General features: G+C 50.8%; 1 protein-coding gene across 1 annotated transcript in view; it reads left to right on the top strand.

Moving 5' to 3' along the window:
• The window catches only part of TPO (thyroid peroxidase), a 112,896-nt gene that overhangs the window by 5,904 nt on the left and 91,256 nt on the right, over positions 1-15,736 (top strand). The window contains exons 2-4 of the mRNA XM_077958732.1: positions 1,410-1,494; positions 12,078-12,247; positions 14,550-14,682. Coding sequence (XP_077814858.1) covers positions 1,410-1,494; positions 12,078-12,247; positions 14,550-14,682 — 388 coding nt within the window. The remainder of the gene's footprint in view (positions 1-1,409; positions 1,495-12,077; positions 12,248-14,549; positions 14,683-15,736) is intronic.

Below are 15,736 nucleotides of genomic sequence, written 5' to 3'. Positions count from 1 at the left end.
AATAAACGAAAATTCCAAGTGTCTTATATCTCAAGCTTTTGTGGGAACAGGAAGTTCCCTTGCTCTTGAGAGCTGAAAGAAATCTCCATAAAGCCCAGAATGCTGGTCCTTGAGGTCCACACCTGCCACTGGTCCTGCGATGCCCAGGCCGCCCCTCCTTTTTCGGCTCCTACTCACTCCCACTGGCATCTGTTCCACATCGCACTTTCCCAAGCATGCACATGCTGGCGCGAAACCGGGTCCCCTGTTCAGACTCCACACCCAGAGCCCGCAGCTCTGACGACTGTACTGCGTGGCCCTGGTGGAGCTGTGAGCCCATGCTGGGTGCCCCCCTCCCTCCCGCCCTGGCCCCAGGGAGCCCCACACCAGGGGGGCTCTGTTCATTTCTCTCTGCCCAACCCTGAGAGGTCACCCTCTGCCCCAAGTGCTTAACCACTGGTTACTCATCCCAAAACCCAAGAGAGATCCATCATGGAGGTTTTCTTAACTTTGTTGTATCGCACTGTAAGAAACTGGGTAGACAACGGAACAGACGGAGCAGGGCAGAGTGAGCAGGAAGAAGGGATGGTGGGGAATTTGTGTGCTCCTTGGGTGGGGACGAGCATGGAAGGCACTTGGGGCTGAAGCCTTGAGAGGCGCTGCAGTCGCCTGTCCTGGGCTGACCTCGTGCATTTGCCTCTCCTGGACTGACCTCGTGCAGGTTGGGCCGTTGGGAGAGTGAGATCCTGGTGTCCCCTTCAGGGACTTGTATTTGCTTTTAGGAACCAATGCATTCCTTTGGTGGAGTATTGATGCTACACAGGTGAATTTAGTGACAGGACTGACGTGTGAACATGGCCGGAAGCACTTGCCATCTTCCTGTTACCCGTCTGGAACTTCACGTTGTTACCCAGAAATGGGATTTTAACCTCTTAAACATTCCAGGTGCTAAAACAAATAACACAGGAGTGTTTTCATTGGAAACTGCTGGTATATTGGAATTATTTTATCTTTTATTAAGTACACAAATTAAGATAGGCAAATTATTACCAACTTTACCACTAGCTCAGGTGACCAGTGATAAATGTTCAGAACGAAAGTTATTCAAAATCATTTGAAGTGGTTTAGACAAGAGAGAAATTAGGTGAGCAGCTCTCTCATCCCATTCTCCAGGCAGCTCCATGCAGGGGGGTGGACACTTCTCCATAGCAAGGAAGTGAAGGCCCGTGGAGGAGAAGCCTCCCGCAGACCTGGTCGCCTGCCTGCCCTGGAAACCCCGTGGGCATCACCACAGCCAGATGGGCTTGAGCGACAAAGCAACACCGTCAGTGAATCCCCGAACCGTCACTGTGCTCTGACTGTGTGGTGTTCCTGTCAGTGAATCCCTGAACCGTCACTGTGCTCTGACTGTGTGGTGTTCTCTTCTGTAGGAAAGCCTGAGGAGTCTCGTGTCGCCGGCGTCTTGGAGGAAAGCAAGCGGCTGGTGGACACTGCCATGTACGCCACGATGCAGAGGTGAGCCCTGGGGAGGGGCCACCGCCCCGAATGCCACCTACGGGCACGTCCTCCCCGACATCCGCACACGTGTGGCCTAATATTCACAATTGCAAATGAAACCCTGAAGCTTCCCATTGTTAATTTACTTCCCCAGTGTCATGTGCAAGCAGAGGATAGAAATGGTATTTAATATCCAATTCTTTCTTTAGCAAGACACAGAGGAAAAGCACCATGATCCAGTCAGCAATTACATATATCCTGGTTAAAAGACAGTAGAGGCTGACGTCCTGATAGTGAAACCAGACTCTCTCCTCAAGGACTAGGACAGATTAAAGAGGAAAAGGGAGACCTAGATCCCAGATCTTTGGTGGTGTGATGTAACTGTAACATAACCTGGGGCATAGGATAAAGAATTAAATGGGGCTCTCCTCCATTTTTGAAATAATTAGCATTTGTAATTATATAACAGACACCACTATTAAGAATATTGTGGTCTCATATTACCTGTCTAGAAAAAGAAAAGTAAAACAAACCTGTAAAGCAGTTTGTCCTCCCAAGCTTATTATTTTGTAGGAAGTTGACTAATAATTATATAAGTTCTCAAGATACAAAATATCAAAAGACAGCAGTTAATTTATTCCAAATTTCTATTATTCCAGCCAGAAAAATACCTTATTGTTCATAGTGGCTGAAAACAAATTATTATTTATTTTCTAAAAATTGAATCAAAGGTAAAAGAAAGAGAATCACTATTTCTTATAAACTCACGCACACTTTAGTAAGTCTAAAATGGACAGGAATTCCTGGAAAGACATGGCAGTGGGGGTGGATACCAAGTGCGTAGTAACAAGTGTGTGCTGCTCTCTCAGTAACAATTTGTGAACCCAAGTATCTAAGACAGATCTCAATCCGTGTAGAACGTTTATTTTAACAAGGCTAAGGATGTGCCTGTAATGCAGTGTCAGGAGGTCCTAAGGACACCTGCCCAAGATGGCTGGGGCACAGCTTGCTTTTACACATCTTAGAGAGACAGAAGACGTCCGTCAAAACGTGTCAGATTTGCATGGTGGGGAGTCTCTGGGTCATAAGTAGATGTAACAGTTTTCTGATTGGCAAAAATCAGTTGAAAGAATTATTATCAGTGGGAAGGAATGTCTGGGTGATGTGAAGGGGTTATGGACACCAGAGTTTCATGAGCTTCATAGAGAAGAGATCGTGAATGTTTCTTATCAGACTTAAGGTCTGTGACGATGTTGATGCTGGAGGGGCAGAAGGAGGCGTGTCTGACTCACCACCTTCCATCACCGTCTGAACCAGCTTTTCGGGCTAACTTTGGAATGCTCTTGGTCGAGAGGCGGGGTCCACTCAGGTGATTAGGCGAGGACATTAGAATTTTACTTTTGGTTTACAAATTATATGTTAACAGGACCCTTTTGAAATCAATGCCTTGATCCTAAGGATGCATTAGAGTGAGGGAAGCCCAGGAGAGATGTCAGCTGGGGACACTATTGGAAAAATTTGCCTTTTGATATCGCTCAAAAAATACACTATACACCTATTCCAACTATGTTTCTTTCCTTAAGAAATACTATTTCTACTGTGGAACAGTCATTGTTCTGGATGCCGGGATACAGAGATGAGTTAGATCGTTTCATATTCTCAGAAGTCCGTGCTCCTTCTGTAAAGACAGATACCTGAAGGGGACACCTCATTTAGGGATGAATTTATTATGGATCATCAGGAAATACAATGGTTGGTTGGTTAGAGAACTGACTTTGAGTAAAAGTTTTAATAATAATAAAATACTTTTATCCTTCAAAACACATCTAGTTACTTTAGAGCCGAAAAGAAAAAAAAAATAACTTCTCCAAATAATAATATCAGAAGCTAGAGTGTGCCTAAGTCATTTCTTCCACTCACTCATGGGCAGTGGTATGGCCCCAGGCTTTTGGAAAGTGATAGGAAAGCACAGAGCCTGCCCATGAAAGTGTTTACAAAAAGGGAGCCTCTGAGACCCCCTACCCCCTCACTCATCACTTCGCTTACCTGGATAGCACGGGGCCAGGGACAAAGGACTTTGCTCCCGAGGTAGATGGAGTCAGAGTTTTAGTGTTTGCACTTGTTCCCTGAGACCACCTCCCACAGAGCAATGGGAAGGAGACCAGGGCAGGCTGCACACAGGAGGGGCTGCGTCTGGGGGGCGGGGGGTGCCCTGTGCCTTGGGACCTGGATCTTTACGCTGTGCGGCGAGCGTGCCCACCCGGGCTCTGGGGAAGGGGGCCCTGTGCCTGGGGACCCGGATGGAGGGGCTGCATCTGAGGAGGGGGGCCCTGTGCCTTGGGACCCAGATCTTTAGGCTGTGCGGCGAGCGTGCCCACCCGGGCTCTGGGGAAGGGGGCCCTGTGCCTGGGGACCCGGATCTTTATGCTGTGCGGTGAGCATGCCCGCCCAGACTCTGGGGAAGAGCACCCCTGTTTGACTGGAGAATCTGGAGAATGTGCAGTGTATTCTGGAGGAAGATACAACCTCCAGGGAGGCAGCGGCGGGTTCCCGGGCCTGTGGCCCAGGCTGCATCAGCAACCAGGTTCACCTGCAGCAGCCAGACCCTGTGAAGGAGGCAGGCAGGGGCAGGATCTGCCCATCCATTGTGTCTGGGCCACCTGGCCAGGTGTGGCTGGTAGTGTGGGGGCAGGGGTGAGTGTGACCCATGAGTGTGTGGGGGTGGGGGTGAGTGTGCCCTCGACCTGGCAGGCACCCCTTGGACAGGGCAGTGTGCTTTTCTCCCACCATGGCAGAGAGCAGGCACTGCAGATCTGCCCCCTCCACCTGCCATGAGAGTGGGAGCAACTCCCTTCCTTTCTGCACTTCGTAATTTTATAATTTCGGCATAGATGGAAGAAGTGTCTGCGTGAGGCTCTGGGTCCGGTAGACCAGAGGCCGAGAAACCAAATGTTCCCATCAGTCTCAGTTACTCACCCCAGGGTCTGTCCAGGCTCACATTCCTTGAGCAGTAAACTCATTCCTTTTTAGTATTCAGGGACCATTTCCAGTATTCACAGTTCGCTGTGAGGTCCAGTGTGTATTCAGCCTGGAATATCTGTACCTAGATTAGTGATACCATTTTAGTCTGTTTACTGTTCACAGTGGAACGCTCTGGGCATTCCTGGGGTGCCAGATAGAACAGCTAAAGGAGTGTTATTATTTAATCAAATGAAGCTACTGGAAGGTGTCCCCGAACCAAGAGCAATCCGCAGAATTCGTGGGAACACATATATGATGCATGGCTCTGTGTGGGCTCTTCACCTTAAGAATGCAAAACCAGCTAGAGTCAAAGTTCCCCTAATTTGAGTTTGATTTTCAGATATTTTGCTGCAGTTAAGAGCCTGCAAGTGTCACCTAGTAATACCTTGCTTATGTTCTGAAGCTGAGGTCTTAAAGTAACATGCAGCCCTGACCTGGGCTGCAGATTGCGTCTGTGTCCGGAATGAGCCATGGCTGCGGCCCCTGGGAAATAGCAGCAGATGAACAGAGCAGGCTGTGGCTTGTTGTGGGGGTTGAAGCACCTCTCCAGGCTCTTCTGAATGAGCTGCCTGCAGGCTGGGCTCTGCAGAAAGTGGACATGATGGGAAAGTGACCAGCCAGCGAGGGAGAGACCTCTGAGCTTCACGGCAGCTGCAGGGACAGGAAGGGCTGATGTGGGCAGCGTGGCCTGGGGACCCACCCAGGGGACCTGCTGGGCGATACCCTCCAGGTCACGCTCAGGAGCTAGGATCAGTTTCCCAGACCCCTCCAGGTCACGCTCAGGAGCCGGGATCAGTTTCCCAGACCCCTCCAGGTCACGCTCAGGAGCTGGGATCAGTTTCCCAGACCCCTCCAGGTCACGCTCAGGAGCTGAGATCAGTTTCCCAGACCGCTGCTTTCCTGATATACCTCTTTTGGGTCCTGATTGTGTTGTCCCATGGGTGCCAGGCAAAAGAAGGGATGAGACAGTGAGCCCTCGAGTGGGTGCAGGTGTTCTAGGAGGCAGGAGTAGATTTCCTCAAAAGGAGCACCCTTGGCCTTCAGATCTCCAGAGAATTCTCATTCTTCCTGTTAACCAAATGTCTTGCTCAGATAGATTTTAGATAAATGTCTGCAAGGAAAGCATGCGTTTTGGGAGGGTTGCTATCCTCTCTACCATGGCGAGTCCTGGGGAAGCTGCCCAGGTGCCTACGCTCTGGCTCTGCCGCAGCTGCTGCGACTGACAATGTCACTTGCGTCTGGGCCAGGAGTCTCCTATCTTCGGCTGGCATCCATGAACTGTGGCTGGCTAACGTGTTAGTTATAAGTAGCTACAATCTCAGTGTCCTCAAAGTTCATGACTATATACTACCTTTTACAAACATGTCAGCAGATCTAAAACACATATATTGTATATTTTAAGTTAAATATCGCATGCATTTGTATGTACATAAAGTTATTTCTAAGGTACATGATGCATGTGTGTAATTTTTGTATCTTACTGTTGTCTCTATCATTTACTGGATGTCTACGTGGTGCAAGCTAGTTAGTTTTCAATGAATTAATTTCCTCACCTATAAAATGGGCGTAATTGTTGTATTTATCTCACAAGCTCATATGGTTTGGTGCGTCCCCCCAAATCTCATGCTGAAACGGGATTCCCAGTGTTGGAGGTGGAGCCTGCTGAGAAGAATCGGATCATGGGGGCGGATCCCTCATGAGTGATTGATTTGCCCCATCCCCTTGGTGATAAGGGAGTTTTTGCTCAGTTAGTTCACATGAGATCTGGTTGTTTAAAAGTCTGTGGCACCTCCCCCACTCTGCTCTCTTGCTCCGGGACCTGTCTACTCCCCATCCAAGTTCTTGCATAGTTGTCAGCTTCCTGAAGCCCTCACCAGAAGCCAGGCAGGTGCAGGAGCAATGCTTATATAGCCAGAAGAACCGTGAGCCAATTAAACTTTTCTTTTCTGCATACATTACCAAATCTCGGGTATTTCTTTATAGCAATGTGAAAATGGCCTAACACAGAAAATTGGTACTGAGGAGTGGGGTGTTTCTATAAAGATACCTGAAATTGTAGCAGTGGCTTTGGAACTGTGTAATGGCAGGGGTTGGAAGAGTTTGGAGGGCTCAGAAGAAGACAGAAAGACAAGGGAAAGTTTAGAACTTCCTAGAGACTTGCCAAATGACTGTAACCAAAATGCTGCTAGAAATAAGGACAGTGAAGGCCAGGCTGACATGGTGTCAGATGGAAATGAGGAACTTACTAGGAACTGGAGGTAGAGGTCGCCTGTGTTATGCCTTAGCAAAGAGCTTGGCTGCATTGTGTCCAAGTTGTGGGGATCTGTGGAAGTTTGAACTTCAGAGTGATGACTTGGAGTATCTGGCAGAAGAAATTTCTATGCAGCAAAGCATTCAAGGGGTGGTCTAGCTGCTTCTAACAACCAACCATCAGATATGAGAGCAAAGAAAGGATTTGTATTTGGAACTTATATTTAAAAGGGAAGCAGAGCATAAACATTTGGAAAATTTGCAGCCTACCCACATGATAGAAAACGAGATCCTGTTTTCAGGGAAAGAATTAAAGGGAGCGGCTGGAGTAACCATTTGCTAGAGAGATTAGCATGGCTAAAAGGGAGCTGAGTGCTACTATCCAAGACAACAGGAAAAGGGCCTCGAAGAAAGCATGTTGTAAGTCCTCAGGACAGCCCCTCCCATCACAAGCCCAGAGATCTAAGAGGAAAGAATGGCTTCAGAGTCTAGACCTTGGGCCTCTTTGTCCTGTGCAGCCCGGGGACACAGATCCCTATATCCCAGCTGCTCTGGCTCTGGGCTTGGCTCCGAAGGGCCCAGGTACTACTCAAGTCACAGCTTGAACAGTCCAAGCCATACGTGTCTACAGCTTTCACATGGTGTTCAGCCTTCAGGCTCACAGAATGCAAGAGTTAAGGAGACTTGGTGGCTTCCCCTAGATTTCAGAGAATGCATGAACAAGCCTAGGTGCCCAGGCAGAAGCCTACTTCAGGGGCAAAGCCCTCTCAGAATGACTCTACTAGGGCCATGCTGAGGGGAAATACGAGGTTGAAGCCCCCACACAGAGTGCCCACTGAGACACTGCTTAATGGAGCTGTGAGAAGGAGGCCCTCACCCTGCAGACCCCGGAATGGTAGATCCACCAGCAGCTTGCATCCTGCACCAGAAAAAGCCTCAAGTGCTCAACTCCAAACCATGAGAGCAGCCAGGTGGGCTGTGTTCAAGGAAGCCACAGGGCAGAGCTGCCCAAGGCCTTAGGAGTCCATTCCTCACACCAGGGTACAGGACACGGAGTCAAAGGAGATTGTTCTGTAGCTTTAAGATTTATCGAATTGTCTACTGAGCGTAGACTGGTGTGGGGCCTATAAACCCTTTCTGTTGACTGATTTCTCCCTTTTAGAATGGAAAAATATACCCAGTGCTGGTGCCACCGTTGTATCTTGGAAACATGTAACTGTTTTTTTATCTCAGAGGCTCATAGGTAGAAGGACCTCATCTCCAGGTGAGACTTTGGACTTGGGACTTTTGAGTTAATGCCGGAATAAATTAAGACTTTGGGGGACTGTTGCGAAGGCATAATTGTATTTTGGAATGTGAGAAAGACATGGGATTCGGGGGAACAGGGTAGAAGGATATGGTGTGGATGCTTTTTCCCTCAAATCTCATGTTAAAATGTGATTCTGGATGTTGGAGTTGAGGCCTGGTGAGAGGCAAGTGGATCACAAGGGCAAACCCCTTATGAATGGTTTAGCACCATTCTCTTGGTGATGAGTCAGTTCTCGCCCAGGAGGTCCATGTGAGACGTGGTTGTTTTACACTGTGTGGCACCTGCCCGCTTGACCTCTTGCTCCTTCTCTCACCATGTGAGGCACCTGCTCCCGCTGCACCTTCCACCATGATTGTGGCTTCCTGAGGCCTCCCCAGAAGCCAAGCAGGTGCTCGGTCCGTGTTTGCGCAGCCTGCAGAATCTTGAGCCAATTAAATCCCTTTTCTTTATAAATTACCCAGCCTCAAGTATTTCTTTAGAGCAATGCAAAAATAGCTTCACATGTAAGCTTTAACAATTTTTATTTTTGTTGTATATGTTTCACATTTGCAAAATGATGTTTTGATACATAATGAAGTGATCACTACCATCAAACAAAATTAACGTACCCATCACCTTCCATGGTGATTGGTGTCTACGTGTGGTGAGAGCACTTAAAATCTCTCGTAGCACATTTGTTTTTAGTATTCAATATTATTAACTATGGAAGGAATACAAGTGCTTAGCACAGCACCTGAAACTTTACTTTCACTAGTAAGCACTATGTATTTTGGGATTATTATTAATAAACAAAAATATAAACTATCCATTTAATTATGGCAGAACAACTGAAGAGAACAACTAGGTCACTTTTCCCAAAGCCACAGTGGGTGATTCTGAGTCCTGAGCCTCATGTCTAACTTGCAGAGGGAAGGAGGTTCTCCTGCCAGCTCCGTAGTTCTGCCTGGCCTCTGACACTCTCACACCTCCCCTGGTCACTTGGGCAGTGCTGGCCTCCTGTCAGCTGGAGAGGCCCCACTGCAGATGACTCAGCCAGGGCAGCTGTCTGCAGCCCCCAGAGCGCAGTCCGCTGTGGTCACTCTGCTTCTCCTTTGGGGCCTGGCCCTGCCAGCTTTGCTGTCAAAGGTGATTGACTCAACCCTCAGGCAAGAAGGATGGTGAACCTGATGTAGTCCTCCCTTGGGCCCTGGGGACTCAGTAATTCCACTTGGCAGGTGCTTGGACAATGCTCTGATCCACCCAGGTGTTGGCAGCATTGTTGCAAAGGTCACCTCTGTCCTTTCTCTCCAGGTTCCCCAGGTTCCCAAATGCTAGTAGGCAGGTCAACTGTGAAACCTTGGATTGGTTCCCTGTAGCTGCTGCTGCTGCTGGGAATCTAAAAAGGTCAGGTGCCTGTGTGGGAGGCCAGGAGTGAGGGGAGGCCTGCAGGTGAGGAGAGGCCTGCGGGTGAGGTGAGGCCTGCAGGTGAGGAGAGGCCTGCAGGTGAGGAGAGGCCTGCAGGTGAGGAGAGGCCTGCGGGTGAGGAGAGGCCTGCGGGTGAGGAAAGACCTGCAGGTGGGGTGAGGCCTGCGGGTGAGGAGAGGCCTGCGGGTGAGGGGAGGCCTGCGGGTGAGGGGAGGCCTGCGGGTGAGGGGAGGCCTGCGGGTGAGGGGAGGCCTGCGGGTGAGGAGAGGCCTGCGGGTGAGGGGAGGCCTGCGGGTGAGGGGAGGCCTGCGGGTGAGGGGAGGCCTGCGGGTGAGGAAAGACCTGCGGGTGAGGAGAGGCCTGCGGGTGAGGAAAGACCTGCGGGTGAGGAGAGGCCTGCGGGTGAGGGGAGGCCTGCGGGTGAGGTGAGGCCTGCGGGTGAGGAGAGGCCTGCGGGTGAGGGGAGGCCTGCGGGTGAGGGGAGGCCTGCGGGTGAGGAGAGGCCTGCGGGTGAGGAGAGGCCTGCGGGTGGGGTGAGGCCTGCGGGTGAGGAGAGGCCTGCGGGTGGGGTGAGGCCTGCGGGTGAGGGGAGGCCTGCGGGTGGGGTGAGGCCTGCGGGTGAGGGGAGGCCTGCGGGTGGGGTGAGGCCTGCGGGTAAGGGGAGGCCTGCGGGTGGGGTGAGGCCTGCGGGTGAGGAGAGGCCTGCGGGTGGGGTGAGGCCTGCGGGTGAGGGGAGGCCTGCGGGTGGGGTGAGGCCTGCGGGTGAGGGGAGGCCTGCGGGTGGGGTGAGGCCTGCGGGTGAGGAGAGGCCTGCGGGTGGGGTGAGGCCTGCAGGTGGGGTGAGGCCTGCAGGTGAGGAGAGGCCTGCGGGTGAGGAGAGGCCTGCAGGTGAGGAGAGGCCTGCGGGTGGGGTGAGGCCTGCGGGTGAGGAGAGGCCTGCGGGTGAGGAGAGGCCTGCAGGTGAGGAGAGGCCTGCGGGTGAGGAGAGGCCTGCGGGTGAGGAGAGGCCTGCGGGTGAGGAGAGGCCTGCGGGTGAGGGGAGGCCTGCGGGTGAGGAAAGACCTGCAGGTGAGGAGAGGCCTGCGGGTGAGGGGAGGCCTGCGGGTGAGGAGAGGCCTGCGGGTGAGGGGAGGCCTGGGGATGAGGGGAGGCCTGCAGGTGGGGTGAGGCCTGCGGGTGAGGAGAGGCCTGCAGGTGGGGTGAGGCCTGCGGGTGAGGAGAGGCCTGCGGGTGAGGAGAGGCCTGCAGGTGCGGTGAGGCCTGCGGGTGAGGAGAGGCCTGCAGGTGGGGTGAGGCCTGCGGGTGAGGAGAGGCCTGCAGGTGAGGAGAGGCCTGCGGGTGAGGAGAGGCCTGCAGGTGGGGTGAGGCCTGCGGGTGAGGGGAGGCCTGCGGGTGAGGAGAGGCCTGCAGGTGAGGAGAGGCCTGCGGGTGAGGGGAGGCCTGCGGGTGAGGGGAGGCCTGCAGGTGAGGAGAGGCCTGCGGGTGAGGAGAGGCCTGCGGGTGAGGAGAGGCCTGCGGGTGAGGAGAGGCCTGCGGGTGGGGTGAGGCCTGCGGGTAAGGAGAGGCCTGCGGGTGAGGAGAGGCCTGCGGGTGAGGAGAGGCCTGCGGGTGAGGAGAGGCCTGCGGGTGAGGAAAGACCTGCGGGTGGGGTGAGGCCTGCGGGTGAGGGGAGGCCTGCGGGTGAGGGGAGGCCTGCGGGTGAGGGGAGGCCTGCGGGTGAGGAGAGGCCTGCGGGTGAGGAGAGGCCTGCGGGTGAGGAAAGACCTGCAGGTGGGGTGAGGCCTGCGGGTGAGGTGAGGCCTGCGGGTGAGGGGAGGCCTGCGGGTGAGGAGAGGCCTGCGGGTGAGGTGAGGCCTGCAGGTGAGGTGAGGCCTGCGGGTGAGGTGAGGCCTGCGGGTGAGGAGAGGCCTGCGGGTGAGGAGAGGCCTGCGGGTGAAGGGAGGCCTGCAGGTGAGGTGAGGCCTGGGGATGAGGGGAGGCCTGCGGGTGAGGGGAGGCCTGCGGGTGGGGAGAGGCATTCAGATGAGGCAGGCTTCACATGTTTCTTATTCTATGAGGGCGTGTTTAGCTCTCACTGTGAACAGCTTTGCTGCCCCATTGTGGGGCTGCACTGAGCAGATGCTCTGCACTGGAGTGGGAAGCGAAGAAGTTGGAGCTGGGACACAGGCAGCCTCGGCCGGCATTGGCTCTGAGATCAAGGCAGGGCCGTGCACTGCCCAGTCTCCTGTTTCATTAGCTGGGACATAAACAAATCATGTCTTGGTTTGGATGTGACGGCTTGTCAGCAATTGTTATGAGAATCCAATTGACTCTGATACGACAGTTTTGTAAAGGGCAAGGATTTGCCATTTTCCTCATCATTCAATACTGAAGCATCACCTACACCCTATTCCTGTTCCTAAACCCGACAACCCCGTGGACAGCGGTGACCCCGTGGACAGCGGTGACCCTGTGGACAGCGACTGCGCGTGTTTTCCCTGTGCCCACCCCACAGTGCCCGGCACATTGTCTGGAACACAGTAGTTACTCAATAAATGTCTGCTTAATTAATTCATAATTAAGTGCCAAAGCTACCACAGACAAATAATCTCTTTTATATCTTCTTTATGTGCCATAGAAACCTCAAAAAAAGAGAAATCCTTTCCCCACATCAGCTTCTGTCTTTTTCCAAACTTCCCGAGCCAACTAGTGGAGAGATTGCCCGAGCAGCAGAGATAATGGAAACATCAATACAAGCGATGAAAAGAAAAGTCAACCTGAAAATTCAACAATCACAGCATCCAACCGGTAACGGGCGCCCCCTCCCCACTGAGAAGCCGCAACTCCCCAGGGAGGATGCCTTGATTTTTGTCCAGGGGCTGCTTGTTCAGGGCGTGTTTTTTACTTGAGACCGAGCAGGATGGGACTCCAGCTCTTTCAAAACATACAAGCTGCAATTTTTTAAATGCTTACCAAACAGTCTCAGTATCTTATTTTTGTTACTCCGGAAAATAGCTGTTTCTCTCCAACTCAAATCAAATTTGAAAACGAGCTCAATAAGCTAAACATCCGTTTGTATGGTATAAAATAATTTAGGAATTTTTCCCACAGCCCCCCTCTTAGTTAAAACTTGGCGAGCTCATTCATAAAACCTCTTCAATGAAAGGACTTCATGTGTGAGGCAGCGTGTTGCAGGGAGCCCCATCTTCCCCGAGTTGCTGTTGCCTTAGCAGAGCTACCTAGGACCTTTGAGAGCCAATTGACTCATCTCTAAAATGAGGACAGTAGCACTGCTCACTCCGCTGGCTATCGGAAGACCAACGCATAAACCAGGAGCAAATGTCATTATTTCTTCAGCTCTAAAGCACTCTATGGACATAAGATACTGAGATGGTAATGCAGGCAGCCAAAAGGCATATTGGTGCTTCTTATGATGGGGAGCGAGTGAGCGAAATGTCTTTTTAATTAATCAATAATTTTTTCTGTGCAGTGCCATGAGCTACTTGGCCTCTGAGTTCTTCCTTCTAACTAGCTATAGATCAATTTGGTGCTGGTTTACTTAGCTTTTAGAATAAGACAAACTTGGCTAAACCAGTATTAACCAGAATTCTCAAATCCTAAACTTAACAGTGAAGTTTAATTAACTTTATAGCAAGCTAAGATTCATTTGAAATGTCCTTTCTTTCAAACCATGTGACTGAACGATGTTTCTAAGAACTCTTGGTCCACTGTCCTGTCCACTGTCCTGTCAGGCCTCCTATGGAAATAGCAGTTCCTGACGTCAGAAGATATGGGTCTTTCTGGTCCATGCTTTAGAGCCACATGCTCATTGCTGGGTCTGTAGACATAAATGTTTAGGAGAATAGGCTGAGGTATGTGGTCCAGGCTATAACATAGAACTTAAGGACTCTATAATTTAGAATATTTTAAAATGATTTCCCTTGTAAACATAGCCCATCTAGAAAATTTAGAACGCGAGGAATGTAAAAAGGTTTCCCATTACTTCATCACCAAGGCAGGACTCCATTAAATGTCAGTGCCTGTCCTTCTAGGCTGCTGCTTCACGTTGGTCTTGTGTCTTATGTGACTATAACCTAATGGTTCTTTTCTATTGCACATGATTTTTTGTCTGCAAGCACCTGCTTGAGGACATTCCTGTCAAGAAGAATCTGTGCTCAGCTTTTTGAGGAATGCCTATTCCTGCACTAACTGAATGCACACTGCAGTCCGAGGTTTGCTTAACTGTTCCCGTAGAGCCATTCCCATTGGCCTATTAGTGAGCATTCATGATTGAAAGACTAGTTTGTTTCTCTCATATCTGAAAATGGAATGAATTCCTTCCTGGCTTTTTTTCTATTGAATATCTCAATTTCACTGGTATCTGGTTAATCCAAGTTTTGTAGCATTATCCTCAAAGATTTATATAAACCGTCTTGGAGAAGTAATCCATGGTTACCTCTACTAATGGACAGTAAAGTCACTCTCACTTTGATTTGTTGAATAACATATAAATTATAGTGACAGAATTGATCCAAAAAAAAACAGGAAATCGTTTCGTGGGCTCTCGTCTCATCTGGAAAGATTTACAAGGGAACCAAAAATCAATACAAAGGAAAAATAAAAGGTTTTATAGATAAGCGTACCATCTTCATCAAGGCAAGATTTTTTTCTACATTAGGGTTCGGGATAAATTCTACTCCTCACTGTCTTCTAAAGCACTGGGGCCGTTACTAGGCACACATGCCTCACTGTGCAGTTGTGCTGAATGAGCCCTGGAGATGTGCTCAGTGAGGGTTGATGGTAACTGCGAAGTTACTTGCTGGCTTATCCCCCTGGGGGCTGAGAGCTTTTGGATTGCTTTTCTGAAAGATCACAGAGCAAAAATAAATTTAAAAAACCCCACATTTCTAGCAATAAGGAAGCTCAAGAGAATTAAATGAGTGAGTACTTGATGTAAAGGGAGAAAGCAGATTTTCTCAAAAACAATGACTCCAGTTACATATGAATCCCAAATTCAGATGCTGGAGCCACTTTTGAGACTGCCATAGAATATTTATTGGGTGGATTTGTGGTTACAAGCACAGAATTCACGGTTTCCCATTTTTCACAGATGCTTTATCAGAAGATCTGCTGAGCATCATTGCAAACATGTCCGGGTGTCTCCCTTACATGCTGCCCCCAAAATGCCCAAACACGTGCCTGGCGAACAAATACAGACTCATCACAGGAGCTTGCAACAACAGGTATTGTTTGTGGATTTTCTTAATCTTCTCATGAAAGTTGCATCTGAACATGACTACGTGCCATCATAAAGGAGCCTCTACCATGACTGGTGGATCCGTACCCACCCCTGAGCTCCTGGTTCCTGTCCTTGGCCTCCCTGACGTGGCCTCTTGCACACCTGGTGGTGCCTCGAGCAGCGTGCTGAGCCACACCGTCATTCCCAGCCACAACGCCCCTTCCACAGGTGCTTCTAGGTCACTCTTAACTTCCTAACCCCACAAATTCCACCGCCGTTCACCTAATAACTCAAGCCATACGTTTAGGTGCCATCCTTGATTTCACTAACTCCCCTACCCATTGTTTCCAATGCACCCCCAAGACTGTCACTATTACCCCCAAAGTGAGTGCTCTCCACTCCCTGTCACCTTAGCTGAAGCCAAAATAACCAGCCGGCTGCCATCACGTGGTGGCTCCTCACTGGTTCTCCTAGTTTAACTGTTGCTTTCCCCATTCACGCTTCCTGTTGTGGCCAACACCATCTCAGCACCCTCCTTCTCAGTGCCCCCCACCCAAGTCCCCACTGCACTCAGAGTGAGTTCAGATCTGCCCAACAGTGGCAACTGCCCACCTCCTCTGGTCCACGGTGGCAGGAGGTAGACAGGAGATTTGGCCACACACACAGCCTTGTGATTCAGTCTGCGGTTCAGACTGGTTTTCTGAAGAAGGTGATACAGAAGTGAGCCAAATCTTAAGGGATGAGTGGGGATTTCTCAAATGGGCCACAGGGTAGAGGAGAGGGTTTTGCAAAGGCCAGAAAGAGCAAGACACGTTTGGGCAGAAACACGCAGCCTTTGGCACACAGAGGGGCAGAGGGAGAGCAGCTGCGACTGTGGCGCCTGTGGGGTCTGGGGGCAATAATACGCCCCGTGGTCACCTGGAGGCTTTGTCAGGATGGCCGCAGGCTTGATGTCCACCGATGCAGGCAGCAAAGGTGCTTAGCATGGAAGAGCTCCTCAAAGGGACTCGAGCTCCTCGCTGCTGGGTGTGCTGAGGCCAGAAGGAAGATGCCCCGTA

Source organism: Macaca mulatta, chromosome 13, assembly GCF_049350105.2.
Source record: "Macaca mulatta isolate MMU2019108-1 chromosome 13, T2T-MMU8v2.0, whole genome shotgun sequence".
NCBI lineage: Eukaryota > Metazoa > Chordata > Mammalia > Primates > Cercopithecidae > Macaca > Macaca mulatta.
The sequence above is the reverse complement of the archived record's forward strand: the minus strand, read 5'-3'. Positions and strand labels throughout refer to the sequence as shown.